The sequence below is a fragment of the Electrophorus electricus genome, chromosome 2 (genome assembly GCF_041902795.1).
Source record: "Electrophorus electricus isolate QZ-2024a chromosome 2, ASM4190279v1, whole genome shotgun sequence".
NCBI lineage: Eukaryota > Metazoa > Chordata > Actinopteri > Gymnotiformes > Gymnotidae > Electrophorus > Electrophorus electricus.
In genome coordinates, this window is record NC_137498.1 from 26,089,385 (window position 1) to 26,117,190 (window position 27,806).

Genomic DNA, 27,806 nt, shown 5'->3' on the forward strand with positions numbered 1-27,806 from the left:
AAATGTGCTTGTATCTGAAACAATACTACTGAAACAAAATGAGAGAGTTCAGAGCGCTGTAGTGGTTACACACATGTAATTGTTGCAGTGTTATCATTGATCTACTAACACAGAAAGCACAGCACATTACCATACATTAACTAGTAGAAGTTAAACTACAAGATTTAAGTTCAATTGAATAATAAAAAGCAGAGGTCACAGACAGCTTCGGTTACAGATTGTTGACAAATAATGTCTTTTGTTAGGCTAAATGGAACTGCAAAAGACACTAGAAATATTTGATATAAAACAAACCCGTCAATGGTTTATTAAGAAATAATTGATAACTTCACCTAAAATAGTATATAATAATTTTCTTTTGAAAAATATAACACGCTTTAAATGTGCTTTAAATCGGTGGGCGGGTGAACTTTCTGATAACTTAGAGAAGCGCGCCATCTCTGGTTGTAATGATAATGCTTTCTTGAACCTTCCTAGTTGTTTTTGAACCTAGAATGGCATCAAATCGTCATAGAGAGCAGTCAATTTGAACTTCATTTCCCAGGTGCCATTGTGTGATTTGACAGTACAAGTGAGCAAAAAGAGCCGTGGTGGAGGGTGCCAAATTCTTAAATCATTTTCTTATTATCTTAACATTTAAATCACAATAGCCACAGTCGTGTCTTTGTTAGTAAAACTGCTGATCCTTAATCTCCTGCCCCGCCACGCTTTAGACAGATATGAGCGGCAGCGGGCGGCCCAGGACAAGCTCGTTTGCTGACCCTCAAGGGGTTCCCGGCGCCGCTTCATCATCCGCTGGATCAGCCGCTGTCGTGGGGAGTAATACAGGAAAATCCGGGGTCTCTCAGGCCTCGGGAGGCAGCTCATCTAATTTGAAGTTGGCCAGTGAGTATTTTTGGCGTTAGCTAATAAGTTTGGTTATATTTTAAATGTAATATGAGCTTGTGTTTTTACTCGGACTATTATAGTTAGCATCCTTCACTTTCTGGCGCACCAGATAGCTAGCGCTAGTAAACTATCTAGATACTTAGCTTGTTAGCTGGCTAGCAAGTAAGATAACTTGATTTCCCAAAGCTTTAGCTAGCTATCTTTGTTAACTAGGCTAGACAACGTCCTTATGTCACTACGAATTATTTGGTAAATAGCTAACTAGCTAGCTAGCTACTAAGTGAACTCGAACGATCTGTTGTTCGGTTAAGCACACACTAAATTCAGTTAGCTAGGAATAGCTATCTATCTAGTTAGCTAGCTAACGCTAGGTTACCTAGCTAGCTAAGTGTTAATATTTCATTGTTGCCAGTCTAACTGGAACCATCACTGACCTAACTAACTACAATACACTACCAAGGTTTAACTATATGAATACCTTGAAAGACCATGATTACAAACACAGATAGCTAGTTATGCAGCAACCGCTTTGTAGCTAGTAATTTCAGGTGAAATAATTTAGTGCTGGGGAAATTCTTGAGTAGTTAGCTAGCTGGCTAGCTAACTACTTCAAGAATTTCTCCAACATCGTCTTTCTCTTAATCAGAGTAAAGTCTACAAACAAAGTCTGTTTGCTATTTTGGTATCTCTAACATTAGTTACGTTATCTACCTTGGTGCTAACTCGATAGCTTACTGGGTAGCTGTTTACTAGCTTGACAGTCATCGACAACTTTTATTATAGATTTATATTTACTGGTGGTTGTAAGACACGACCATTGACATTAGCCAGTAACACTTAATGGCATGTATGGAAATTCCGATTGATTTGTCAGAATTGGTTTGGCATGTAAGCTGTGGTACGTAGTGCCACCTGCGTTTACTGGGCCTTCTGAAGCTGTTAAGACCTGGTGGAACAAAACAGCATGCCTACAGTCTTGTTCTGAAATTACAGTGTAGTTGTGGAACATCTCAGAAAACAATGCTGTTGCCTTATTATTATTAGTATTATTAGACTAATCTTTGGGAAAGGGTTGGTGGATTAAGGAGTAATGCCCACCTCTTTCTCTCTCTGATTCCTTGTCTTTGTCCTTACAGGAGCTGGTGGGGAGGTGACGACAGTGGCCGCCACCCCTGGTCAGGGGCCAGATCGTCCACAGGAAGTGTCCTACACAGACATCAAGGTGATCGGCAATGGTTCTTTTGGTGTGGTATATCAAGCACGCCTCATCGACAGCCAGGAGTTGGTGGCAATCAAGAAGGTTCTTCAGGACAAACGGTTTAAGGTGTGTGAACTTTAACACCCCCCCCCCCCCCCCCCAAACTCTCTATGTAATACAGACTCCATGCAAGGCTACAGAAATAGAGATTAATTCTTGTATAACTTAATCCTATCCCTTACCTGCCTGTCCTTGTAGAATCGAGAACTCCAGATCATGAGGAAGCTTGATCACTGCAACATAGTGAGACTACGGTATTTTTTCTACTCCAGTGGTGAGAAGGTAAGACTGAGAACTTCCTTATAAATACTAACTGGCCTTGCTTTTTAAAAAGTGTATAACAGATAACCTTGCAAACTAGAGAACTGCTCTACAGAAACATTAGGTAGACAGCTTGTACATATAGAACTAGAGGGGGAAGGAAAGGGTGCATGCTGGAAGTATTGCTTATAAGTCTGCCACTTGTGTTTGCAAGTTATTTTGTTATGAGTCATCATATTCTTCAATGTTTAGGCTTTAGGCTAGATTAAAGCTGCAAAACATTTACGTTATATATAACACTGCAGCCAAAGGTATACACAAACATCCAGATCCATACTTTAGATCTGGTATTTGTCTATAGACTGAACTATCCTGTTTAATCTTTTGGTCCCCAGGCTAGGGGACCGTAGCAATGCTGGACAATATTCTAATATTAAATTCTTATAATATTCAATAACATGTAAATCTTCTAAAGTAACTGGAAAATCTCGCTGGATTTTCTGAGATTTGAAGGTTTGGGGTAGACTTGGGCAAGCACAATTAATTCTGTGCCATTATGGTAATGAGACATTCAGTTACAGAGGTTAATAAAAATGTCTTTTACACATCGACTTTGAGCACACCGATCATACTCTGGTGATTATTACACAATTGTGAAAGGACGTTGCTCTATTGGAGCTAAGCGTGATAGAGTATTGAGCAGGTGTGGACATTTAACAGGACTTTTGTAAGTCCACCACTACCTGTAATGTCTCTTTTGTAACATATTTCATCACATCAAGTTTTGTTTACATCTATGGGCATGTTTGTTCTTGACATTGTCGAGAGTAAGGCTGATTGGGTCAGCTCTCTTCATATAACTGTACTCTATAGCAACTTATGCCAGTGTACATAATGTGTGTTTGAATGTAATCATGAAGGTTCCTCTTTGTTTTTTGATTGGAGTAGAATTGTGCTTGATTAATTGGTTGATACAAAGATGTGTTGTCTCCAGAAAGATGAGGTGTATCTGAACCTGGTGCTGGACTTTGTGCCAGAGACTGTATACAGAGTGGCTCGGCATTTCAACAAAGCCAAGACCATCATTCCCATAATTTATGTGAAGGTAAGATAGGTAGCAGTCATTTAAAGTACTGAGTAGATAACATATTATACTTGATCTGTGAATAAGACTTAAATCATTGTGTCTGTCTTAAAGTAGTAAATGTGTTGTAAAACTTGGGGAGTAGGGTAAAATACTTAATAAAATCTCTCTCTCTCTTTCTCTCGGCCCCTCTCAGGTGTATATGTACCAGCTGTTCCGCAGTCTTGCTTATATCCATTCCCAGGGGGTGTGTCATAGAGACATTAAACCTCAGAACCTGCTGGTGGACCCAGACACAGCTGTTCTCAAGCTTTGTGACTTTGGCAGGTGGGTACAGCGTTGTTTAAAAGCACCAGCGTCGTTTAAACGGTGCTTGATATGTAAGAGGAATTTTAGTTTCTAGATGACATTATGTTCTTATGTGTTTTACTGCAGAAAACGCCATAGGCTCTGCTTTGCTGTCAAGCTGATTTAATATGATCTAGCAATCTGACTGGATCTCCAGTTTTTAAACACAGTAGACCAGTCTGTGTATAGGTGTGTCTTGCTTAAAACTCCATTACCAGGAGAATGCATAGCATTTGGTCTTCACCTGAAAGAAAGAGAGAATGCAAAGTGGGACAGTCTGTGAAGCACTTTGGTTATATTCTGTCTTGTTCCTGCCTTAAACTCATAAGTGATTGTCTTAGCCAGGGGGGAGAGAGTAAGAGTAGAGGCGCAAAGATGGGAACGTTTTTACTTGCTCATCATCAAATAACGGTAGCTCATTTACTTTAGCTGAAGGTCACTTTTAGGTCACCAACCTTGTTGATGGTTCCAGATAGAAAACCCCTCTTAAATAAACAGATAATAATCTGTAATTGATAATTACTTACTGAGTCAGGGCACATTTTAAAACATCAATATGTAAGATGATTCCTTCCTTTCCTGTTTGTGGGCAATGGGATTTCTGAAATTCAGAAGCCATTGACTAGCAGTACGTTGGAGTGTCATAAAGGTCCTGAAGGCTGCAGGATTTGCATCCTTACAGTTCTGTCATACTAAAGTCACACATCATATCTTAACCCAAACGGGCTTGCACTTCGGATGTTTGGCTAACAGATGATGCCTAGGTAGCGCAAAGTGTTTTGAATGAATTGCTGCTTTCCACTGACTGTATTTTTCACAGAGTGGCTGTAGAGCTGAGTGCAACATTGATCACTGTTAATGTAGTGAAGCATCACCCTCTCACACTGAGCAGAGCATTAGGAGCAGAGCTCAGTTGCTCAGGCTGGTATAGTGATTTCTGTCTCTGTCATGATTATCCATGGCACAGATAAAAGCACCCTTTCAATTTCAACAGTTTGAATTCTTGCTCCATAAAACCCTTATATGGAGAAAACCTGATTGAAGCTGCCCTCTTCCACTGAAAGCATTGAGTATGGCAAAAGCCATGTGGTGGCTCTGTAGTATCAACCTTCCTCCATCAGACTGAATCAGATCGAACGGATTTAGCAAGATTGTGCTCTATCAGCTTTTATTTCCTACGCCTAGCATTTATACTTATTGCATCATGTCTGTTCCCCTTGAGGGGCTGTCATGCTGTTAGTGGGTTCGGCTGGATATTCCCCCATGTGGATACGCTAAGAGTCCTATAACTGCCCTCCTGTTGTGCTGTCAATGATAAAGTTCCACTGCACAGCATTAACCATGGCAGCAATAAAACTGCAGGCCTCGTGCACTTTTTTCTAGTTGTACTCATGCGTGCACCTGGTGCAAGTTGCCTTAATTGGAGTGAATTGCCTTAATTGTTAGCTCTTTGTCATTAGTTTACTGTAGGGTGAAAGGGCATGGTTATTTTCATCACATGCTTGGGGCCTGAGATGAATATTTTTGGAATTCAGTTTTCTGACATTTGTTATTTGTAATTTATTATTATTATTATTATTATTAATTGTGCACAGGATAAGATATAAAATATCCTATGTCATTAGGAGCTTGTGTATAATTACTACTACTACTCAATAATAATAATAATAATAATCATCATCATCGTTTACACTCTATAGCACTTTTAATGCAAGGTTTGCTAACTGCGTCACAGAAGAATACCATAGCAATAAAATGAAACTGAGTAAATATGAAATCTGAAACATAACTATGAAGTGCAGAAGTCACCCACAATTTTCTTATAGGCTGAAATAAACAGATGGGTCTGCAGGTTTGCAGTCACAGCAGGAAATGTTTTGCTTCTCTTTAGTCAGGTGGCAGGTATAACTAATGTAGCAAATTTAGTACTTTTATTGAATTGTCAGTTACAGTTGTTAAATTTAGTTGGGGCAGCACCCTGATGAACAGGCTAATTAAGTTATCAGTGACTATTAATTCAGTCTCAACTCATACAAGTTGCCAATTTGATATGTGATTATTTCTCGTCTACCAAACATTATTATATTACTCAGTCTCACAGATGTAATAACCATGATATGTTTATTCTATAAGCCAAGATAAACACATGCACCACAATCAGTGACTAGATTTATATTTATGGCATTTAGCTGACGCTTTTATCCAAAGCGACTTACAATTATGACTGAGTACAACTTGAGCAATTGAGGTTAAGGGTCTTGCTCAAGGGCCCAACAGTGGCAACTTGGCAGCGGTGGGGCTTGAACCAGCAACTTTCTGATTACAAGTTAAGGACCTTAACCACTGAGCTACCACTGCCCGATTCTTAATCTTATTGGCTAATTCAAAAGCATAACAATAATGACAAGCATAACAATGTAAACATGCTAAAGTTAATACAATTTGTGGTGGATACAAGTAACTAGATAAGCTAATAAAATATTAATTAGAGAAACAAAGTAAATAGATTGATTTACGCAATCTATGGGAGTAATAAACTAGGAAATCTACTTATCAATCAAGACCAACAAAGGAAACTTATTAATCAGCAAATTCATAATAAAAGTATGCCTACAGACTAATAGGAGGCTCAGGAGAGAAAGCCGTGGGGAACTAATTACGAGTTATGAGGCTGTGTCACAAGTGAGAAAAAAAAAGGACTAATCTGATATAATTAAAGCTAATAATGATACCACTGGTAACATATGATGGAAATGTCAGCTCTTATGACTTGCTGGCGAACAGTCTGGAGATGCATCAGTGTGTTCCGTTGGTTCGTACGCACAGTGTGGAGAGTGCAAGGGAGCATCCATTTGACTTCGGGCATCAGGTTAGTGTGCCAGAAGTTAAGATCAGTCTTTCGTCCAACTGCTTGAATGGTGGTGAGAGTAGCATCCTTTATGTGAAATTGTCAGATGACTCTAAAATAGTCAGCTATTCCTTGTAGTTCTTGACATTCGGTGACTGTGTGGAGACCAGGGTTCTTAGACCAAGGAATTGGAACCTCATATCTGGCTCTAGTGAGAGTCACAGACTTTCGTGGGCAGACCTTTTCTGAAATTAGAGTGGGTTGTTTACCGGCAGTGCATTGGAATTTCAGTCTCGACCAGAGGGCTATGTTCAACAAGAGCCGAGATGGGTTGAATTGCGATGAATACAAACTAACGAAAATAAATTAATAAGATAATAAAAGAAATGTCGAGATCCAATCAACACATGGTAAACTAAGACAACTGAATATTTCTAGCTGCTTATCGAGAGGTTATTGACTTGTTTGAGAAATGGAAAAAGGGGAAAAAACTTGGGGTGGGGGGTTGCCCCCTCTCTTCTTTGTTTCAGTCGGAGTTCATTTGGAGTTCACACCATTCTAGTTGGAATTCACACCAGACTAGAATGCTCGGCTCAACAGACTCCACTCCACACCTCTCAACTTCTCAACTCTCCACTCAACTGTGGGAGTAGAATTTCAGTTATCATTTGGAAGATACGAGGCCTGCCTAGGTCATGCATATTCAGTAGCATCTGTTCACAATTGGGGGAAAATAATCTGAGATATAAGAATACAGGTATACATAGGATCCACCACAAATCAGTTATGAAGAAAATTAGGAAATAAAGGAATAATAATAATAATAAAGAAAATTAGATATTCTAATCAATTTCTATCTTCTGGTCTTTGAATCAGGGTAGAACATTTAGATAATCAGTTTAATTACTTTCCTGGTTTCTAGACATTACAAACCATTAACTTTAATATATTGTCTGATTGGTTCGTATGGGATTTCTGGTAAACACAACTACGAGTGAGTAATAATTTGTTTACAATATGCATAAGCCTAAGAAACATACAGATGAGGTAATATGAGTGAATAATGCAAATTAATTAAGGCCAAGTAATGGAAAAAAATAATGTGACAACAGGTTTTTATAAAACAATAGGAGCACACATCACAATTTGGAAGTTATATTAAAATCACCATGCATTATTGGTGAATTATTTGACATCATATTAGATTAAATGGTAAGTTGTTACTATGTGAATATTTGGGATGAGCAATGTTACTTGCCCTGGTAGGAATTTAAGCCTACTGGAATTTATGATCTTCCTTACTTTATGATCTTCCTTACTACACCGAGGCTGGTAAGAGTTTTCACCTTACCATCCATCAGTTTATGTTCCTTAGAGAAAAAGGGGTTGAGGGTCAGGGACCAGGCTATCTTAATAGCTGGGCCATTTATGACTTTGTTGCTAATCCTCCAGGCACCAGCGTGTCTCAGGTTTGATCTGTGGCCTAGGGGTGTTAGAGAGCCCCCCCTTTAGACCAGGTTAGAACTTCATCAGGGGAATAATTTTAATCTTCACTACACTAACGTCTTACTGTTGGTACATCTGAGAGGTATTGTGGGAACCCACCTAATAATCAATACACCAACTCATGACCAAGAAAGCATTAACAATAATGAATTAAATATGAATATAAAATATTTTAAAATCCATGCTGGTAGGTGCAGGCGGTCAGTGCAGCTCTCTGAGAGCAGGTCCCTCATTCTCATCCGTGTTGAAATTATTGCTTCACTATTATGAACTCTGTAAGATAGAGTTGGGGTTCTTTTGTAAGCCAAAGAAAAAAAGCGTTATAGAAGTTAAGATGAGTTGACATGCTGTCAGCTCTTGAGAGAATGTCACGGACTTTGGATGTATTTCTCAGATGATGGAATGTGGTTTTGCAAATGTTTATTTGATTCTTGAAGTTAAGCTCTTAAAGTGACTGTTGAAAGGTCGCTTTATTGTGCTCGGACAGGAAATGCTCTTTTTCAGCACAGTGGATTAGATGAATGGGACTGCCATACAGCAGACTATTCTGTTTAGACTTGGTATTTGTGACCTATCAAATACAGCGTCTTGTAATGTAAGATTACTCATGAAGATTTATTTTTTCATACGTATTGCATTCCCTTTAGTAATATGTGAGCTGAATGCCTTGGCTGCTGTGCATAATTCCTTGGTGTGGGCTTCTTTTATGCCATGTGAGTAAGCAGTCACCTTGAAACCAACATTGACATACATGATTCTCTCCCTCACTCACACAGTGCAAAGCAGCTGGTAAGGGGGGAGCCCAACGTCTCCTACATCTGCTCACGGTACTACCGCGCTCCTGAGCTCATCTTTGGGGCAACTGACTATAGCTCCAGCATAGACATCTGGTCAGCCGGCTGTGTGCTGGCCGAACTGCTGCTGGGACAGCCCATTTTCCCTGGGGACAGCGGCGTAGACCAGCTAGTGGAAATCATCAAGGTAAGGGTACTGGCTTTCTGCTGGACCTATTGTTTTTGTTTTCTCTTTCTCAAAACAGGGCATATTTTTTATATATTGCATATAGAATTATATTGCGATAAACCAGTTTGATGAGAATCAGAAGTGTTTTCATGACCTCCCCACCACCATAAAGTGCTTAAGGCTCTGTCATCTTTCTTGCTCTAACCCCTGCATACACATAGTTGCCAAATGTTAAGACCATTTGAGTTACAGTAATGTAATATCTCTTTATTAGAGATCAGGGGTTAAGAAGCACTTGATTTTTACTCTGAGAGAGAGTGACTCAAACCACATGATTCTGATAGGAGTGCCATTAAAGATGATTTTCCATCCAGTATGGGGGTTAAAGCATAGAGAGAGATCTGTCAGAGTGTTGCAGTAGTCCAGTCATGCAACATGACCAGTGTTTACCTAAAGGTTGGACTTTATTGGTACAGCTCAAACCAGCAGGGTTTGGTAGAATATTGAATTTGAGAGAGCTTTTGCTGTTTACCTGAAACAGCTCCAGGGTTCTTGGCAGTACTGGGGCATGGGTACTGGTTCTGTCATCAAGAATGAACGGTGAACTTTGTCAAGGTTCTGTATCTGGGCGGGGGGGGGGGGGGGGTCTCCTTGCTGCGCGGTTTAACACATAAGGAGTTTAATAACTTTTGGAAGATTTGAGGTGAGGCAGTTGTGTATGTGTGTAAATACTGCTGTTTATGGGATGTAATACAAACTGGTATAAGAACTGTTTGATTTGTGGAAATGGGGAATTACTAATGAACTGAGCTAATGCTTGTGGAACAGGTTAGTGGTAAGGTTCACAGTCTCTCTCTAAGCTAATAGACCTCAAGAGTTCCTGATATCCTTGCCATAGAGTAAAGAAATGCACATGGTGGTGGTGGTGGGGGGGGGGGGGTGTGTTCACTCGGTCATAGGTCATGCTGCATGAGTGGGCAATTTTTCTCTTAATAAATTACCGTTATTACCGTTAATAATGAAAATGTGCCCGTTCCTCCCCTAATGTTTACCCCAACAGTTTTTGTGTTAATTACAATTCATTACATTGCTATTTGAGTCTCAGTTCAGTATTCTAATGTGTAATTTAGGTGGTTTAGGTAAATGCATCAGATTTATGTCACTTCATGGAGCGCATTGAACTGCACAGGTTTCTGAGAGTAAAGATGAGGAACATTTACACTGTAGTGTCATATTAAAAATGAGTGAGAACTGGTATAGTATAAAGGCACCAAGGCAGTGTTGAAGTCCTTGTTAGTATTTGGTTGTCTCAATTTGTCATGTGTCTGGGTGAATTTTTAATGTCTCAAACATTCTCAGATTCTATAATGGTTGCTGTCTTCTGTTGGTCTCAGACTTCAGGCATACTTTCTCAAGCTCTTTGCCTTAAATTGGTCTTGAACACACTAGTATGCCTTATTTGAGTAGCTATTCCTCTAGGCTTAGGAGACATTGCACAGGCCAGTTTGTCTTTGCTGTCACTGTGTATATCAGAGATGAAACGGTATAAAAATGTAAAGGGCTCATATCCTAAGGTTTTCTTTTATTTTTATATTTTTCCTTGATGTGCACTTAGGTTTTTGGCTTTATGTTCCAAAAACTGTAGTTATATTTTTACATGAACATTTTCCAGCCTCTCTTTATCCCTTAGAAATAAATAGGCTATTTGTTACTGTGCCTTTAAGATGGATATAAGATAAATGATTTCTGTTCTGACTGGGTCTGTATTGTGCTTCGTTCAAAATGCCCTCAGAGCTGAAACATGCCTGAGAATGCCAGGGCGGGGCTAAACTGCTGTAGGCTGAATGGGTGAAGATATGTAAATGATTTTGTTCATATGACATCAGAGAAACACTGATTTCCAAATGGGCTCAGACTTGTCTTGGAAATTTTCGAAGTGTTGTCACTGCCTTCTGCCACTTTTTCATTGATACAAAACAAACTCAAGCTGCGCCTGATTCTGAGAGATGGTTGCTAGCTTTGGTTGATGCTGGACAGTATTTAATGTGAGTTTTTTTTTAAATGGAATTGTCAACCATGACTGTATTAACTGAAATTAGTTTTACTGTGGTTTACCATGAAACCAGTAATCATTTAATCTGTAGTATTCATCATTTAATACAAGGTTGTGCATTACCAGTACTACAACATTATTTTTTACTATAGTTCTGTATAGTTCTTACTGATTGAGTATTTGGAAACTTGTTTGTAAACATTGAGCATTCAGAACCTCTAGAATGGTGTTTGGACAAGCTCTATGAATGGCCCATTAATACAATCCACTCTCAACATTTTTAGTTTTTCTAGACATTTGCCAGATCTAGAGTCGTTATCCAGTGATGTTATGGTAAATTGGCAAAAGCTATCGGGAACCCATCTGCACTGTTGGCAACCTGTAGTCCAATAACCTGACTTGTTCTGAGGACTCTCTGTGTCTCTTCTCAGGTGCTGGGCACCCCAACAAGGGAACAGATTCGAGAAATGAATCCCAACTACACAGAGTTTAAATTCCCACAAATTAAAGCGCATCCTTGGACAAAGGTACGATGTGCAGAATAGTGAAGCAGCACCTTTGTAAATGGCAAAAGGGGCCCCTCACACTTTCCCTCACATGTCTTCGCAGGTGTTCAAGCCGCGGACACCTCCCGAAGCGATAGCTCTGTGCTCTCGGCTGCTGGAGTACACACCGATGACGCGTCTCTCTCCGCTTCAGGCATGTGCCCACGCCTTCTTTGACGAGCTGCGCCTGCCGGGCACGCGCCTGCCCAGTGGCCGCGAGCTGCCCCAGCTCTTCAGTTTCACTGCAACTGGTTAGTTTGCAGCCTATCCTCATCTGTCACTGTGCCCTGTTGTGTTGGTGCTGAGACATTTGGTTTTCGTTTATGGTCCGATTTTGTCTCACGTAAAAAAAAAAAAAAAAAAGCCCCAATGTTTTTGTCCCTTTTATTTGTTTGATCTGTTTATCTGTTTCTATTTTTCTGTTATTACAGAGCTGTCTATTCAGCCTCAGCTAAACTCCACCCTTATTCCACCCCATGCCCGTGCACAGACCATGCTGCCTTCTCACGGTAATGATGTCATCTGCCATCTTGTTCTGGTTTAGGCTTCTAAGGGTGATGTAGATTATTGATGTTTTCTTGACCCTGTGTTGATGAATCAATACCCTCCTCCTTTTTAATGGTCTCTTTCTCTTTCTCTGTCCCTCAGATGGCTCAGTACAGCCCAACTCAATTCTGACCAACAGCACCTGAAGCACTGACTCATTCTCTCTCTCTCTCTCTCACACTCACACTCACACTCACTCACACACACACACACACACACACACACACACACACACGGCATCTGAGCCAACTCCTCAGTACACACTCATGCACACTTACCTCATACATGGCTCTGCTTTCCTACTAGCCCTGAACTTACAAAACAGAAAAGTAAATGCTCATACACTCATTTAGTTCTTCAGGAGTTTTCTGACATTTCAGTGTTTCTTTAGTGACTGCCAGTTGTATACTATTTTAATGGTATTGGTCAGGGAGGCCTTCAACTACTACTGATCCAGTTGTCTAAGCTACACACACATACACACCATTTTCCTGCTAATATTTGTTCTTGTTGATGGTGAAATCTTTCTTTTTGAAAAGAGTGTCCAGCTATGTCTGTTTATAATGCCCATAATACAGATTATGGCCACTTTTAACAGTCACATTGTTAACTGCAGGGCCTTAAAATAATGGGTTCAAGTGATGGGAGGGGCAGGTCCTCTGTCTAATCTTTTTATTTTCTCTTTTTTATGTTTTTCTTCCTTTTTTTAAATGAATTTTAATTCGTTTGACTGCACATTTACTAAGGATGGAGACTGCAGGATTTCCGCTTGCTTTAGTCAGCAAAATGATCCCACCCTCTCTCTGTACTTATAAGAAACAGCCACGGTGATCATCTGGTTTTAAAGACAATTAGAATTAAAAAAAAATTAAATTATACTTTTTAACTTTTTTAAAAATGTATATCTTCTCTTATAAGTTCTTTAAAACTATACATGTGTATAGTTTTATGGTCTGGAATTGGATGGCGTATGACATGCTTATAAAGAGGGTGTGGTGAGTGTAGTGAAGTGTATTTGAAGCTAAGTCTTAATGGACAAACCTCTGATTGGGGTCTGTTTTGAATCCCACATATGTGGTATAAGAGCATTGCAAATAACATGGTCAAATAATGAGTGGAAACTCATGTTGAGCTTTATATCTGTTTTAAGGGAGAAGTATAGGTGGAATATGCATGATGCTTGGATACTTCTTTTTTTTAATGCACTGATATAAAATAAACATCAGTATACCAGGCTAGTATGAGCAGTAAGGTTTATACAACAGTCTAGGACAAGGAAAAAAAACTTTATATATATTTTTTTTTACATTAAGCTGCCTGTTTTTTTTTTATTTATTTTTTTTTTTATTATTCTTTCAGTCCCAATGGATTTATTAGAAATGTGTGCCTGGTCCTCCTTTTATGTAAGGCACATGTCTCAACATTTCTCTCAGACATAAGGGACTGTTTATATCTGCCTGTGAGACTGAGTCACCGCAATAGTAGATTTCTAGACCAGACTGTGACATCATGTGTTTTTGCACAAAAAGCTTAAATGCAGTCCGATTTCAGTCATCTGTATCATTGGTCGATAAAGATAGTGAGAATGAGATGTCTAACATCTAGCTTCTTCTCAGACTCTATTGCTGACTCTCTGTTCCTCAATCTTCTGTCTCTGTATAAGTGTGATCTGTGATGCTCTCATGAAAACCTTCAATTTTATTTAGATTTGGTTGTCACTTTCCCCCCTGTTGTGGACTGGGTATGGCTTTGACAAAGTTGACTCCATGCATCCTTGTGTAAATACGTTGGGTTGTCTCCTTCCTCAGGATTCATCGGCTAGCCTTCATAACTTTTGTTTCTGAGATGTGTTTTCTTGTTTTGGTGTTTTCTTTTTAAATTTTATTTGTTTTTAATTTTTCCCATCATTGTGTGCAATGTAAACCCTCTTTTAAAACGTACTGTACTTGGATCTATATCCTTGGCACCTGGAATCAACGCTCAAGCTCTAATGGGGAAAGCATTTGAATAATTTGAACAGCTGTATTGTGTTAAGTATGTGCCCATTTTCACTATAAGGTACATGTGCAAATGAATTGTTTTCTGTGACCTAGTTTTTGTCTGGCCTAACTTTACAGATGGACATTTGAACATGAGGACACTATGACGTGCTCTTAAATGCATGGTCAAATGGTGTGAAGGGAACAGCCTCTTTAACAGATCCAGCTGCTTTAAGCAACAGAGGGAAATTGTTGATCTGGTCAGTTTTGAGCCATGATGGGGATGCTTTGATGACAGGACAGATGTATGTTGTTTTCTCTCACATCTATGAAACTGACCTCTAGCCTCCTCCAACGTATGTATGTTCAGCTCTTGTATTCATAAGTCTTTTTGCTGATTAGAGCTCAATGATTGTGTGTATCAAACTTTGGAGTAAAGAGACTGATCCAGGAACAATTTTGGCTTCTCCTAATCTTGTGAAATACAATTAGATATACAGGAGGTGTCTGATTCCAAGTCAGCATGCTTGATACATATGGTGTCAAGACTTTTTGTCTATACTGATCTTAGGCACCTACATACATAGCTTAGAATTGTATTTATTTTCTGAAGGTGTGTACAAAATTGCAGGTGCATCATAAAGACCAAGAAAGGTTGGGCTTTGACGTCCTTTTTATTCTCTTTATAATCATTAGTTGTCGGCACCGGCAACCCCCAGATTGTATCCATTAGTGTTCATTTTAAAATGCGTTTCTTCAGATTTGTGGTGCCGATGAACATGTGGCCTTAATGGTAGCTGAAGCAGATGGATCGAGGGAATAAAGTAAAAATCTTCAGGACGGCTAATGTAGTTGGTGTGAATGATTGATTGATTAATTTAAAATTATATATATATATATATATATATATATATATATATATATATATATATAATATATACACCAAACACCTGTACTCCTGTAGCTGGTGACAATAACAAGGTGCGTGTAGTGTTGATAAATATGTAAGTCGCTCTGGATCAAAAGGTCAGCCAAATACCGTAAATGTAAATGACTAAATTAAAGGAGTCATTATTAAAGGAGGAAGGGTGACACTTGCGCAGAGGCACTACGAAGGCATTAAGGATCTGCCGATTGACGTGATAGACCTACTAAATCGGTCATATTAAGCAAGAATAGGTGCAGAACCCCAATTAAACTAAAACTAAACTCGTGATATTAGGCTCACATTTTTGATGCTAAATTTAACGGAATAATTACCCACATTGATGAATTCTTAGACATGTATTATAGCAACAACTCAAAAATTTGTTTAAGGACAGTTCTTCTACCCTTACGTCCTATGGGAGGAGGGGGAGATCATGTTTTTATTTATTTATTGCTCAATGACGTCTGAAAATGGTAAGCTTACCACCGGAGACACTGCCAAACATTATGATACAGCCTACTCGTCGCTACTTTATGACGAAAAATGGAGCTCGTTTAGTGTTTGAAGACTGCTGAGCCGTGATTGGTGCATAAGCTACCCAAGATTAATCAAGCCAATCCGGTTAAGTTTTATTGCAACGTGCACCCCGACTTCTTCAAGAAGAGTGAGATTGGAATTCTACAGTGAGTAAAATGCAGTTAAATAATATCTGTACGTGTTAATGTGTTGTCAACAAATGTTTTATTTAGCTTCCTTTTTGTCACTATTCTTACACCTGCAGAGTTTAGCTGCAGTGGTAAGAGTTGTAGTCGCGAGTAGCATAGATACCAGTCGCCGCAGAAATGAGCGGCCATTACACCATAGAAAGTTGTATGTACTAGAATGGTTTGATCGGGTTGCCAAAAACCACTGCATGGCAAAACTAAATCGTTTAACCACCGCAGTTGATGTTTTACACAACACTTAATCGCGTATGTTCTAAGTAACTACGCAAATACCACACTGGATATAAACCTTATATTTAGCTGCAATAGTTAGCTGACTTGATATCTTACTAGAAACAGGTAACTGGTTTCTCAGCAGAAGCTCTGTTAGCTGGTAGTTATTTGAATGACCATTATGCTATACTAGTGCCGTGCAGCAATTACACTGGGGGGCAATATTGCACAAGTGATAAATATCGCTCACTGATGATGGGCCAAAAGATGCACCTGCTGTCTCTCTCCCAGCGTTTTATGTCATAATGTGAAGGATGAACCCCCGAGGAGTATGTATGTCGCTGTTATTAGATCTTTTCTAGCATAGATGCTCTTGATGCAGTTTGCAGCACTAGTTTAGCTCATTTTACGGCTGTCTACAGGAACGCGTTTGAGACTTTCTGGCGCATATATAAGCCCTCGTCCTAAAACAATCTGGACGTCAACTGCCGGTATTTTACACTAATGTATTTCAGTGAGCAAAGAAAGAACTGCGCTTGTCACTCGGGAAGACTTAACGGTGCCAAGAAGTTTAAAGGAATTTCCATCGATCCGCAAAATTATTTCCGTTCATCGGTCCACCGTCCCCAGCTATTCAAAGAGCAAATACCTGGTACTAACTTCTCTATCCTCTGTCCAGATGGATATATGACTGATTGATTATAGAATTCAAGTGCCTCAACAATCTAGCATTGCAAGAATGCAGGCTTTGCGACAACTAGGATTGTTGAAATAGTTTGAAGGCTGATGTAATTAAATAATTGTCCAAGTCTTGGGAACATTCTTCTCCTATTGTGGCAAAATATAGCAGACCTGATGGCCCAAAATTCAGTAGTTTTCTGTAACCACAATTATTTTTCAAGTCTTCTCAGTCTGCACACATGTAAAATGACTATATGGTTTGATATAAAAAGGAAATCGGTTTTCTGTATTTTATCTTCATAATGTTAGAATGAGCTATCATGCTTTTTGAGTATTCCCTGACATTTAACTGGTGTTACACAAGTGATGCTTTGCATTGTTTGGTTGGTTTAAGTTGTTTTTTGTGTTGCATGTTGGGTGAAGTAACCACTGCCAAAGTTTCTAAATGGCCATATGTCTTCAGTGTATATCAACACACACAAACACAGCCCAAAGCAAGAGAATGCAATTCACACAAGCCCGTTAACACGTCAGGACTCCTACAGGAATGCTAATGCACTGCTAATGCACTTTCATTTCAGAATGCGATTAGTGTGATGGAGCTTTGAACTGGTCTAAACTTTAATTGGTGCACCTTCAGGGTTTCTCACTCTCATACACACGCACACATAATCACACTCCCACTCCCCAGTCTTTCACCTTTTGTACTTATGTTCATTTTATGTCTTTGTGTGTGTTTTGACAGGCTCACTGAGATGGCCAGCACCTCCCTGTATATGTGCTCTTCTTGCCAGCAACTTTTTACCTCTTTGAAGGATGTTCTGGCCCACCACCTCAATTGCCACCTTTCTTGTACAGTTCAGAACAACTGTACTTCAATTCCCAGTCAGGTACTGCACCAGACTTGGCTACAAGTAAATATGTAGCCAGATCTAGAGCTGAAACTGCATTTTGACATTATTGAATGTTGCCAAATGTTTCATTGGTTTGCCTTTGCTTACCTTTTAGGTGGCGTCCAAGTTTTAATTTACTACTTAAAGGAGTAATAAGTAATTTTTACCAGCAAAAAAGTAGCAGACAGTATTTATGAAAGTTATTATTTGTACATTTTATTTACAAAGCATAGCTCACATAAGATGAAGAATCAAAGTGCTTTATAGTCCTGAAATGAACCAGTTTATGCTTTAAAGAGCGGGTCACTGACATGGAGGCAGCCATGTTTTAATACTGAAACTCTGAAACATCCAGGACACTAGGTGTCACTATAATGGTTGTTTAATAATGTGAAGAAGATCGCTGGGTAAATGGCTTATTGCTCCTTTAACCTGAATGCTTGAAAAGAAGCAACATTTGGGAGTATTGTATTAAAGAGTACAAATGTTTCAAGCTTTGCATTGATGTACAACATACATGCTTGAGCACCTGAACAGTAAATAAACAGTAAAATGTAAACGGTAAACTGTAAAGATTCACCAGTAAATAAACTTTATCACCTTCTAGTGTCTGTTCGGACATGTAGTTCAGAAAGCATAGTCTGAAATGTAGCCGATTTAAATAATGGCAATATGCTCGCATTACTCCGAATGACTGAAGCACTAATTATGCTAGTCATTAGAACATACATACAAATTGACTTATTTTAGCAGAATGCTTTGAAACTTACTGAATATGGCACACACAAACACACACACAACACTTTTTTTTTTTTTGGTCATAGAATAAATGAAAATCAGTTGTCATAAAAATCCACCACTTTACTAGACCCTTTTCAGTAGTTCTAGTGTATCCAGGTATACCTTCCTGAAGATCAATCTGTTTTAGATATGAAAATGCCATGTTAATAAGCCATGTGGTAAATCCACATGTGTGAAACTAGTCTAATACAATTTCTGTCCACATCTATAATTCTGTCAGAGTTGTTTTCAATTTGTTAATTTACAAGCTTAAAAATTCGTTTCGGTGTGTAGGTAGTGGGGGTGTGACCTTGAGATTTATTTATGTCAAATTATTTTGTCGCATGCTGTACACAGACAAATTAGACATCAACATAAAAATAAATAAATAGAGCGCAACCGTCAAAGCATCAGTATCAGGTCTGTTTGGACATTTTTTTATGCCTTGTTAAGGTGCCATTCAAAAGATCATATAGAAGGTAGACTTCATGAATTCTCTGTTGCCTTATATGTCTGTGAAGCAGCTACACACACAAGCTGTGAAGCAGTCTGGTTAGCGGTTATGAGTAGGGCATTTACATCACAATCAATTGTGATTTGGGATCTATAAAGAATGGTGAGGCCAATACAAAAACAGTCACACGTTATAGTCACCATAGAAAGCCAATCCAGAACATTTCAGGCATTTAAAAATCCTGGCTGGACACATTTTTAGGTCCCCAAAAGACCTACAAATATGTCCAGGGGTGAAAAAAAACAAAAACAGAAAAAGGATGTATGGTCACCCTACATTGGCTAGCTACATAAAACTGGTTAGCATTATCTAAAAATACAGGCCATTCTGTAAACGTATTTTGTGCTGTAATTAGGTCACCATCCAGGTTCTGGATTACATATTCATTTCACTAAATTTAAACAATGGTATTATTTTCTGGAAGCTGGTACAATAGCAAAATGTTATTTCTCACTGAAATATAGCGCTAATGTCAGTATAGTAACAAGATGAAGTCAGTGTTTTCCATTATCTTTTAAGACACGTTTAATCTGATTAATCAGTCATTTGTATCTTGAGGAAGGATAAAAACAGTTTATTTTAAATGTATTTTTATATATTTGTAGCATAGTTTAAATGTGATGGAACACACAGCTGTGCTAACTTGCTTTCTCTGGGGGTGCAAACAGTGAATTAGGTGCTTTAACAGTTGTGAACATTAAATGAACATGCTTGTGCCTTATAAAACCAGTGGCATGAAACCAATATGACTACACCTTGTATTGCTACTGCAGTCTAAATCAGTATTCTGTTTTTGTGTTTGTAATTACAGTGACACCAGTTGCTTTATTTATACATTGTGGGCACAATGCAGGAAGTGCTGTAGTACACAAAGCCAGGTCTATGAAATGTAATAAAGCTGAACCAGATTAACTGTCAGCTGTGAGGAAAATTGGACTCAAATTTTTACCTTACTACTTAAAATGGAAGATGATCTTCCTGGTAAGGAACAGCATGTTTTCTGTTTTATACCAAGGATTTCAAAAGGTAGAATAAAATTGTGCTATTGGTACATATCAGCAATTACAGTTGCACATATTTCACTGACTCTTCAAAATCTTTCTTAATGAACCTGAAAAAGGAATTAATGAATTATGACACATTTTCAAACTTGCACCTCATATAACCAAATCATTATCACACTGAAAAATTCCACACAGTTTTAAAAAGGTTAGAGTAATAACCCTTGTATGTGATAGATAATTCAAAAAGGCTTTCTGTCTTTTTTAAAAACAGCTGGTGAATTTACATTTTGTTATTAAATCTTTATGAAAGACCTCCATTGTACAGCTGAGTGTTGTTTCACTTTCATGTGTATTTTACATTTTTAGGTTAATTAAAAATGTTGTCTCATGTTTGTACATACCCAAAATATCCAGCAAGTGGTACAATGATCTGTTTCTGTGTTCAGTCTGTGTTGAACATCAGTTGGTTTCTGATTGGCTGGATTTCTCAACTCAGCAGGGACACAGACATGTAAAATCTCCAGCCACACTGCTGTTCATGACACAATCCCAACAGCACTAAACCCACTACTGTACCACTAACACTACAGATATTTGTTGAGAGTGGTCTTCCACTCAGGAGGTATCAAATCAGTGATAGCCTAGTAGTCAGAGCCTAACTAGTCGTGGACAGGGTTACAGGCTACTTACAAATTATGCATGGCAACTGATAATTTCATTTACTGAAATTGTACACAGGTATATAATTACACTATAAGATGAAGTAGACAGTGACATAGGTTTTCTATTGGCCAGTGATGGTATACTGAACATCAAAGCTCTATAAAGCTAGAACAAAAAAGTAAACTATTACAAGGTAGTTTATTATTGCTTCATGAAAATTATTTTCTGTGCCCGTCTTGGAGTTAATTGAGTCTTTGATTGTTAAATCAAGCAATGTCATGTCTCTGTCTTTCTCACTACCCCTTACTTTCTCAGGCTGCTCCAGGTATTGTCCAGCCCCAACCCAAACTACCCAACTGTTTGCCAGCTTCGTCCCACCATAAGTGCCCTCAATCTTATCAGCTGGGAGTAAAGACCACCACTCTGACAGGCTCCTTGCCCAGTTCACCCAGAAGCTCCAAAAACCATCCACAGAGAGCCACCCCCGCTCCTCTAATCCGTTACCAGTGTGGTGAATGTGGGACTCTGTTTATGTCTCTTGATCTGTGGCAGCAGCACAGCAAGTCGGGCCTATGTTGTGGGACTGGATCAGAGGAGAACGAAGAAGATGGAGGTGAGGTGAAAATAGAAGCAGAAGAAAGGCAGAATGTAGAGGGCCCTGGAGAAGAAGAGACAGTAAGATTAAGTGAGTGTGCAACCAATGCTACAGAGGAAGATACAGGAACTAAGAAACAGGAAGGCATATTGTTGAAAGCTGGTGCACAAAACAAGGAGAATACTGAGGATGATCTCCAGGGTGGAGTAATGGTGAAAAACTTGGCTTCCAATCAGCAAAGCAGGGACACTGTGGATGCTTCCCCCCCATGCTTCTTTTCTGGTATCTCAGGCATGTCTTCTGCAGACACATTTCTGTGTGTGCAGTGTGGTTCAGGCTTCAGCTCAGAGGAAGCACTGGCAATCCATCGCAGCTCCAATCATGGTCTTGAGCGCATGCTGCACCGCTGCACCATCTGCACACAGGAGTTTATGAACACCACTCAGTATCTCTACCACCGGCGGCAGCACAGGGTGAATGGAGAGGGGTTGCCTCTCACGGTGGCCCACAGCACCAGTCATGTACCAAGATCCCTGAACACCCTGAACAAGACCACAGGTAGGGCCCTGATATACTATTTACTTAGCATCAGAAGATCCTTGTGATGATTTCACAAGTAGAGGTTTAATTTCATAATGTCAGAAATTTGTATATCTCATTGTCTTTCTTTTTCTCAGAAGAAGCGACTCAACTGCAGGGTCCTGTCAACAGCACAAATGAGCAAGTAGGCTGTGTTCTTCAAGTGTCCCAACCCTCCTCCACCTCCTACACTCCCTCCTCCTCATTCTCTAACCCTGCCCCCCAGTCTATGCCACCTCTCACCCGGAACCGCCCTGGAGCACCATGCCCAACCTGTGGCCAGGTGTTCAAGCGGCGCTGCCATATGCGTGCCCACATGCTGCGCCACAGTGGGCACAAGCCATACTGCTGCGACGTGTGCCACAAAACCTTCGCCTACAAGAGTAACCTAGGTCGACACCGTCATACACACACACCACGGCGGGCCCATGTGTGCCAGCAGTGTGGGCAAAGCTTCACCCAGTCGGGCACGCTCAAGAAGCACCAGCTGCTCCATGCCCACAAGGAGGCAGAGACAGAGGCAGCTGGAGGAGGAGAGATGGAGATGGGCAGGGCAATGAAAAAGGATGGTGAAGGAAAAGATACGGCAGTGAGAAGTCCATTTGTTTGTTCGGACTGTCCAAATAGGTATCGCACTCGTACGCAGCTTCTGGTGCACAGGTGAGTGAGTAACATCTGCAGTGGTTCATGCTGGTCACATGGAGGACAGTGTAACAGTTATAGCAATGTCAGCTCATTGGATTAGAATATAATAATGGTTAAGGTTATTACAAAATGGGTAATATAAAGATGGTGGTTATTACTGTAAAAATGATAAAGGTACTGATGAAGCAGTTAACTCAGTATTAACTTAGAGGTTGTGGTGTTAACTGATATTAAAACAGATCAAAGAAACAGAAAAAAGCCTGTGTAGTATGGGGTATTGAAACGAGAGTGGTCTTTGGTTTTGAAGGACGAAATGGGCAATGAGCAATGAAGAGACTGGTTTAGTGGATTCCAAATTTTGGGGGTCATTAGCACCAAGCAGACTGCCACTGATTGAAAGATGTAAGCAGTCTCCTGCCAGAGGAAAACCTGATCAGCAAAACCATAAAGGGCTTCTGTAGGAAGCAGACATTTGAACACTGTAGATATAAATATTGATAACCAGTGGAGCGGATGAAGAATGGTGATGCACACAGATGGCTTATTGTGTGTAAGGAGTCTAGCGTCTGAGTAAGGTCCACCCAGGATTATAGAAGAAAAGCAAGGAAGGGAGTATTAGAGTAAACAATACAGGAGCTAATGAGGGTATAGTGGTTTAGCATCCAGCAAAAATTCATCAAGTACTATTTGTGTCATATAATTTGTTAAAATATTTGGCATTTCTGGCAGATATTTAATATCATTTGAATAGCCTTTCCAAATATCATATCTACATCATCTATAAGTAGTATTATGTGGGCCTGAGTCTGCAGTTGGGCTGCATAATTATTAGTCAGTGCGTTTTTGTGGTTGACATTATAATGAAGTAATATTTATGCCAGTCATCATAGTAGTGAGAGGGGCTCGTTTAGGAACTGAGTTTTTGACAGCATTAGATAGATTATATTGATCATAACATGAGCATTAACTATAGCACATTGGTATGAATATTTTAGATGACAAAAATTAAATGGAATCTATGTGTATTTAACATTACCTATTAACTATTGCTGACACATTTTATGTTCAATACAAATAGGACTGTTTGGAATGATTTACATTATAGGCTAGCCTATATATATATATATATATATATATAGAGAGAGAGAGAGAGAGAGAGAGAGCGAGAGAGAGAGAGAGAGAGAGAGCGAGAGAGAGAGAGAGAGAGAGCCATTGTTGCATATGTTTCTGGATTATTACATGACTGGGGACTGTTCTTTGCTTTCTGCTAAACTAGCCGGCCAGAGCAGACATCCTCTGATTTTCCATCCACTCACCTGACTGCTATCATCTCCATTATCTTCCTAACTAATGCAGTCCATTCACTGTCTATTCACTGCCATAGGATGATGTACCTCTGATGCCAATGAATTTGTCAGCTATCACTTAGCCTATGGATTACCGGTGTTGGTGTCACTGATGGGTTAAGCTTGGTCTGTCACCCAGAAATGGTCTAACAATATCAGTCCTGTTTTCAGAAACTGACAATTAATGCATTGGAGAATGACTAACCAAAACACTGCATGGCAACAATTGGCCTGTAGTCTGTAACTCCCCCTACAATGCTGCACAGCTACAAACTGATGAAAAAATCTGATTTACAGAATCAGAATCTTGTTCACAAAATTGCTCCAAACTATATTGTCCTTATTAACATTAGACAGTGCCAGTACATTTCTATGCTTTTGAATCAGAGGTGAACTGCATTCATTCTGTAGATGTGAGCAGAACCACAAGTCATAACCAGGTGCTGACTGACAGCAAGTAGGAGAATGGTGGAAAAAGAGAGAAAGGTGGTATTGCTGTCAGTGTTTTACCTTGTGTGCATGACTTGTGTAGGCCATCACGTAGCTCTTTGCAGGGCCTTCCCTTCCATTGCCTCTCCATCATTTCCAAACTGCTCAGAGTGTACTGTTTGTCCCCCCCCCCCCCCCCCCCCATATCACTCATAGAGGAATGTCCATTACTCCTCTTGGCCAAATCACAGAAGCATGAAAACCTGGAATGGACTTCTCTGCTGCTTAACCAGCTCTACACTCTGCTGCAAAACCTATTTGTAGACCAGCCATGTGACAGTGTCCTGACAATAAGTTGTGTGTACAGCCATAAGTTAGGCTGCAATGCCATGACATGTCTCATTAGCCTTCCTGTTGAGTACACATTACCCTGTCACACAGCTTCCTCAGATTTGGCACCAAGTTCAGTGCCTCCTCAGCGGTGCTACTGGATGAACTGTATTAAAATGTCAGTTTGCCTATGCAGACAGTCCTGACCTCAACAAAAAGAAAGATCACAATTAAATAAAACCAAGGTCTGAAATGTAAAACAGGAGCATGTTCTAAAAAAAAACAAAACCCTGAAATTTTCCATCTCTGTCTTTCATCTAATTGGTCCTGATCCCTGTCACTCCTGCAGGTTTGTTCACACTGGCCAGTACCCTTTCTCCTGCTCCATCTGTGGGCAGAGCTTCCCACGTAAGAAGAGCCTGCAGCTCCACACCCTCTTTCATCAAGGTGTGGTACAGAGGGTTTATTTTATACTTACTTAATATGTACTTACTTAAGTACTAAAAATTAAATACTTAATACTTTTGATGAAAATTGAGTTTGGGTTGTGTGTGTGTGTGTGTCAGTGAGAGTGATTATTTTGATAACATGTGTCTATGCTGTTTAGTGAAAGAGTTGCTCCTAAGCTTAGGTTTAAGGCTTGAGGCTTGTTGTGGGGCCTTTAAAAGCACATTTTACCTCCTTCTCATGTATGGTGAGTTACGTAACACCGTAAGACGGATTACACTGCTTTTGGGCACTGCCGCATTAATAAACGTAGCAACAAGAGAAATACACCACGAGCTTTACCAACCAAAGCACGCCAACTGCCCATCCTGTGTGCAGCATCAATACCGGTTGCACCAGTGCTGCCCGTGTGCCCAGCTCATTAGCGGTTGACTTGTGTTGTCTTGGATCCTGTTACTAAGGCACTTTGATGCAGTGAGAGATGTTAGCAGGGGTTATCGGTGTGCTGTAACACTAGAAGGGAAAACAACAGCAACATTGCCTACTGTCTTCTCAAGAAAGAATGCCAGGCATATTTTGTACTTTGCATAGACCATTAAACACTGTAAGATTAGAAGTTAATTTGGGGGTTGGGCGGATGACTGAATATGGATTTGGATTTCTGTGATGATATTTTATAATGGCTACACTTATTAAACATAAAAGCAATTTTTTCTTTTAAGTATTTTTTACAGTACTCAAAATCCTTACCTGCTTGCTTCTTGACATAGGAAAGCAGCCAGTCACTTGCCCTTCCTGCTTGGAACAATTCCTGGACCAGACCTCACTGGACACCCACCTGCCCCTCTGCAAACAGCAGGAAGCTCTGGGTCACAAGACGGACCCTTCTGTTTTGGGAGTGGCCAGGAAGAGGACTGGAGGCAGAGCCAAGCAAACAGGGAAGCTGATTTGCGACCTGTGTGGTCATCGCTGCGTGACGCAGGAGGGCCTGGGCCTTCATCGGCTCTCCCACTCTGGACAGACGCCACTGCGCTGCCCTTTTCTGCCATGCAGACGGCGCTTTACCACAAACTCTGCCCTGCAACAGCACATGCTGAGCCATGAGTCGTCAGTCCCGGAAGCTGATGCCATTAGAGGCGACCCAAAGCCACGCCCCCATCACTGCCAGCAGTGTGGAAAAAATTTCACTACTGCATCTTCACTTAATGTGCATATGAGGATTCACACTGGAGAAAGACCCTTTCAGGTCAGAGGTTTACATTATCAGGGTGCAAATGAGACTTGGGAATGTGAAGAATGTGAATTTAACACTTGCTAATTCTCAAGGTAGAATTTTATCATATGAACTAAAACACATAGAATACTGTAAGGAACTCACCTCTATCTCTTTCTCTCCCTCTTATGCTCTATCTCTTCCTCTCATGCGCTCCTTTTCTCACTGTTTTATCTGGGTTCTCCTTCCTTTCTGTTCTTCCTTCCTGGCTGCCAGTGTGGTGAATGTGGGAAGCGTTTCCGCCAGATCCCCCACCTCCGCGACCATGAGCGCCTCCACGCCGGCACGCGGCCCTTCGTTTGTGGTGTGTGCGACCGGGCATTTGTACTGGCTGCACGCCTAGCCGAGCACGCCCGCACGCACAGTGGAGATAAGCCCTACCAGTGCACACTGTGCCATCGTGCCTTCCGCTCACTATCCAACCTGGGAAAGCACCGAAAGACCCATGGCTCAGGCCCCAGCAATGATAGTACCCCCTTGGTGCAGACAAGCACAGAACAGCAAGCTGGGCTGAACCTGGGGCCAGCAGGACAGGGTCATTCTGCGGTACACACCATACTGCTTGTAGAAGCAACAGATACTATGCCGCATGAGACTGGCCCTAAAGGGGCTCACAGTTCTGCATCTTCTCCTGCACCTTTGGTCTTTCTGCAGCCTGTGGTTGGCGAGAATCAGCACAGCGTCTTGACACCTGTCCTACATCATACTATAGAGGTGGTGGTGGCGGAGAATCATGACTAGACTGTGAAGAACATGGGCCCAAACTCGACAGAAGAAAAATTATGTTTGTTCACATAGGTTTATGAGCATTTCATAGCAAATTCCAATATTTCACTTAAAAAACCATTTCTGCATGTTTCACATACTTTAAAGGTACAGACATGGTGTTGGAAATGCATACCGTTAAATATACATTGCACAAATTACTTCCCATAGTCTTCCATAGGGTACAGAACTTTATACTGTTTTGGGTTCTAAATGTAATATTACAAACATAAAATAAATTAATCAGCATCACAGCCTCATCTTATTGCATAAATTAAGAAATTCTACAGCTGTTGACCCATCGGCTTGATGGTCATTGTGCTGGGTGGAACAGCTTGAGTTAGCGGTGTTCCTATGCCATGAGGGTTATGCCTTACGGCCTTTCACAAGCATAGGATTTAAAGGCCTGCTGCACATATTTAGGGATCTATAAATCGCTTCCAGGAAATGAAGATTTGAAGATCAGCAGTGCGTAAGTCAACATTCAAGTAACGTGGAGCAATAAAATACTCCCAGGTGAGCTGAGATTACATGCTCTTTATTTGGTCTTGCCCAAGAATGGTGCAATAGTTCTATGTAATGCAGTGTAGCTGTTATGTGGTATTGCATCATTTTCTAAAAGCAGTTTTGCTGTCTTGTTCTGTATCCTGTAGATAGAAAACAGACAAAAACCATACCAGTATAATTTTAAAACATTGTGAGTCATGGAGAATTAAA

At 40.2% G+C, this 27,806-nt stretch overlaps 2 protein-coding genes across 6 annotated transcripts; both read left to right on the forward strand.

Moving 5' to 3' along the window:
• The first annotated feature begins 577 nt into the window (after positions 1-577).
• On the forward strand, positions 578-14,736 carry gsk3aa (glycogen synthase kinase 3 alpha a). Of its 2 annotated transcripts, XM_035529425.2 has the most exons (10): positions 578-885; positions 2,025-2,212; positions 2,345-2,428; positions 3,402-3,512; positions 3,688-3,818; positions 8,970-9,174; positions 11,641-11,736; positions 11,819-12,005; positions 12,186-12,263; positions 12,403-14,736. In XM_035529425.2, exons 1-10 carry the CDS (start codon positions 720-722, stop codon positions 12,444-12,446), a joined length of 1,290 nt encoding a protein of 429 aa, XP_035385318.1. In that variant the 5' UTR covers positions 578-719; the 3' UTR covers positions 12,447-14,736. The 2 variants fall into 2 exon arrangements, with proteins under 2 accessions (XP_035385318.1, XP_081552982.1); XM_081696856.1 differs by lacking the exon at positions 11,641-11,736.
• A 1,103-nt stretch (positions 14,737-15,839) lies between these two features.
• Positions 15,840-27,341, forward strand: LOC113568432 (uncharacterized). Of its 4 annotated transcripts, none has more exons than XM_081696859.1 (7): positions 15,840-15,890; positions 17,572-17,716; positions 20,996-21,833; positions 21,953-22,514; positions 24,954-25,051; positions 25,822-26,297; positions 26,541-27,341. In XM_081696859.1, exons 2-7 carry the CDS (start codon positions 17,582-17,584, stop codon positions 27,063-27,065), a joined length of 2,634 nt encoding a protein of 877 aa, XP_081552985.1. In that variant the 5' UTR covers positions 15,840-15,890; positions 17,572-17,581; the 3' UTR covers positions 27,066-27,341. The 4 variants fall into 4 exon arrangements, with proteins under 4 accessions (XP_081552985.1, XP_081552993.1, XP_081552988.1 ...); XM_081696867.1 differs by having other exon boundaries at positions 21,956-22,514; XM_081696862.1 differs by having other exon boundaries at positions 15,861-15,918.
• Positions 27,342-27,806: the final 465 nt, after the last annotated feature.

Excerpts from the sequence above, each read along its gene's own strand:
- gsk3aa (XM_035529425.2), top strand. The coding sequence starts at position 720 with ATGAGCGGCAGCGGGCGGCCCAGGACAAGCTCGTTTGCTGACCCTCAA. Across the intron at positions 2,429-3,401 it reads TCTACTCCAGTGGTGAGAAG|AAAGATGAGGTGTATCTGAA; the intron begins GTAAGACTGAGA and ends TGTTGTCTCCAG. Across the intron at positions 12,264-12,402 it reads GACCATGCTGCCTTCTCACG|ATGGCTCAGTACAGCCCAAC; the intron begins GTAATGATGTCA and ends TCTGTCCCTCAG.
- LOC113568432 (XM_081696859.1), top strand. The coding sequence starts at position 17,582 with ATGGCCAGCACCTCCCTGTATATGTGCTCTTCTTGCCAGCAACTTTTT. Across the intron at positions 21,834-21,952 it reads CACCCTGAACAAGACCACAG|AAGAAGCGACTCAACTGCAG; the intron begins GTAGGGCCCTGA and ends TCTTTTTCTCAG. Across the intron at positions 22,515-24,953 it reads ACGCAGCTTCTGGTGCACAG|GTTTGTTCACACTGGCCAGT; the intron begins GTGAGTGAGTAA and ends TCACTCCTGCAG.